Raw genomic sequence first — 2797 nt, forward strand, 5'->3', positions numbered from 1 at the left:
TCAGTGGCTGCAGGTAGCACTGACATTCAAGGTTAATTGAGTTTTTGGATTATCATTTTTAAGACATTCCTCGCGAGGGCCGACACTAGAACCACATGTTATGGAACCGCTTCGCCAATTGTAACGCGCCTGCTCGACCAGGGGCGGTGTGTAAACTTCGGTTTTTACTTCGCTCAACGCTTCATACCTCGTGCTTCGACCGATCTTCTTCGAAGTTCGGTCCTCGTCTTCGTACGCAGCCCTTGTTATCCGGATTCCCCAGGGGAGGGACGGATAAATCCTTGCGGAAATAATCCGGGGAATCCGGGGATCGAACCCACGACCTTTGAGTTAAGAAACCGATGCTCTACCACCTGAGCTATTCCCTCCCCCACACTGACATTCAAGGTTATCAAGTAGTGCGAAGCCGAAAAATGTCACATAGTTAAATCAATGCTTGGCTGCGGTTTTGGTCTGAAACGCGACATATACTACTATGAGGCGAGGTAATATCGTCCGCTGCATATGCGGGTTCATACGTTCGTGACGAGGACTTCACATGCTGACCATGGCGAAAGGTCTCCGCTATGAACTGCAGCGCCAGTGCAGTTGTTCGAAGATGATCCGTTCCAGCGATGTGGGTGGAAAGTTGTTTAACTTGTGCTGGGAAAAATTCCGCCAATCATAGTCGAGGTAACTATATCGATGATTATAATTGGCTGATTTGAAAATTTATTCCCGCGCCGTTACTCAGCGTCGTTCCCTGTACAGAACACGCTTGTTCTTGAAATACGACGAATTTGGCAAGTTCGACATGCAACAAAGTGATCTTGATACTATTGGCTGTTGTTATGAGGAATATAGTTTCGTGGCTTGGTATACATTGACAAATCGCTGACCTGCATTGCGCCTTTCCGTACGTACGCATGCACAATCTGCAGGATGTATACATTGTTTTGCAAAAAGTAAATAATTAAGGGAATGAATAAAAATACGCATACTTAATACAAACATCAGCATAAAGATGTCCAAGCGAATCATAATTTGTAACTGTCGAGCGCATTACACGCCGTTTGGCTCGTACTAGTACTACGTAGTAGCTACGAACGGAGAAATGTCGCATCTGAACTTAACCAACGGAAAAACTCACACATAGTGGTACTGTTGAGGTAATTATTCACGGAAATTAGATTTTCCGTTTGAGGCAAATACTCCATATGCTTTAATTGTACTTCAAGGCCTCCGACCGTCTGAGGTGCACCCGCATTAACTGTAAACGCCATGTCACAATTTCGGGCAAGTCCGAATACCTAGTACTTTGTACAGGTCGAGCATGTAGTCCTTCAATTGTCATCACCCCATTCCGAATTTGCGCCTATTTTGGCAACATCAACATGAGAGTAGTGACGTCGACGTCGGCTTTAGTCTTGCTTGCATGCACCATACTGTCCGCTGCCCAGGACTTGGACGCCAAAGCGCGCGACATTGTGGAACGTATGAGCGTGGACCAGTTGCTGGGTCAAATGACGCAGATCACCATTGACTTCGTGCTTGCCACACAAGACGGAGGCAAGGTGGTCAACGTGGGAAAAGTCCACGAATTGGCCAACCAAGGCATCGGATCGTACCTAAACACGCCGTTCGTGGCAGCTCTTGGGGACAACTACGGGTGGAACGTGCATGAGTGGCGCCATGCCATCGGCCAACTCCAAGATGTCCACATCCGCACGACCGGTACACCCATCATCTACGGACTGGACTCGCTCCACGGCGCCAACTACGTCAAAGGCGCCGTTCTGTTTCCCCACCAAATCAACGTTGGCGCGACGTTCGATCCCGAGCTGGCCCGTCGAATGGGCCATTACGCCGGCCGCGACACCAAGGCGGCGGGGATTTCGTGGATCTTCGGTCCGACCTTGGAACCTGTGCGCCACAAGGGGTGGCCACGCATCATGGAAACGTTTGGCGAAGATCCGACGGTGGTTGCGGACATGGGGAAAGCAGCGATCGATGGCATCCAGAGCCAGGGGGTGGCGGCCTGCTTCAAACACTTCATCGGGTACTCGGCCAGCAACAGCGGCAAGGACCGCGACCCGGTGTCCCTGAGCAACCACGAACTGCTCAACTTGTTCATGCCGCCGTTCAAAGCCGCGATCGATGCGGGGGTGATGAGCGGTATGGACTCGTTCGTGTCGTTGGATGGCATCCCCATGGCTGCCAACCGCAAAAACTCCATCCAGTTCCTCCGCGACGACCTCAAGTTTGACGGTGTACTGGTCAGCGATTGGGAAGAAATCTACATGTTGGAGTTCTACCACAACTATGCCGCGAATCGCGAGGACGCCATATACAAAGCCATGACGGACTCGTCCTTGGACATGAGCATGGTGCCGCACGATACGAGTTTCATCGGACACATGAAGGACTTGTACTACGCTGGGAAAATTCCCCTCGACCGCATCAAGACATCGGTGACCCGCCTCGTCAAGATGAAGCTCAAGCTCAACCTTTTCGACGTGCCGATGCCGGGGGCCGATGTCGTCAACCAGGTGGGCGACTGGTCGAGTCGGGCGGCGGCGTGGGACATTGCCAAGGAGTCGTTGGTGTTGGTGAAGAATGTGGACAATGTTTTGCCGCTGGACAAGTCCAAGAAGTTCTTCTTCACGGGCCCATCGATCGACGACATTGGACTCATGTGTGGTGGCTGGACCTTGACGTGGCAAGGCCAGCAAGGCAGCTCCATGTTCCCCAATCATTGGCGCACGATCAAGGGCGCAATGACAGATGTCGTGAACGATCAGTCCCGCACTGAGTTCTA

General features: G+C 51.5%; 1 protein-coding gene and 1 pseudogene across 2 annotated transcripts in view; one reads left to right on the forward strand and one right to left on the reverse strand.

The window, feature by feature from the left end:
• Positions 1 to 295: 295 nt before the first annotated feature.
• On the reverse strand, positions 296 to 368 carry H257_00910 (annotated as a pseudogene). Its single transcript has one exon. The product of its transcript is annotated as a tRNA-OTHER (tRNA).
• Positions 369 to 1373: 1005 nt separating this feature from the next.
• Positions 1374 to 2797, forward strand: part of H257_00911 (hypothetical protein) — a gene marked incomplete at both ends in the record, with an annotated part of 1588 nt that continues 164 nt past the window's right edge. The window contains one exon of the mRNA XM_009823845.1: positions 1374 to 2791. Within this exon, the coding sequence (XP_009822147.1) occupies positions 1374 to 2791 (1418 nt within the window). The remainder of the gene's footprint in view (positions 2792 to 2797) is intronic.

Source organism: Aphanomyces astaci (genome assembly GCF_000520075.1).
Source record: "Aphanomyces astaci strain APO3 unplaced genomic scaffold supercont1.1, whole genome shotgun sequence".
Classification (NCBI taxonomy): Eukaryota; Oomycota; class Saprolegniomycetes; order Saprolegniales; family Verrucalvaceae; genus Aphanomyces; species Aphanomyces astaci.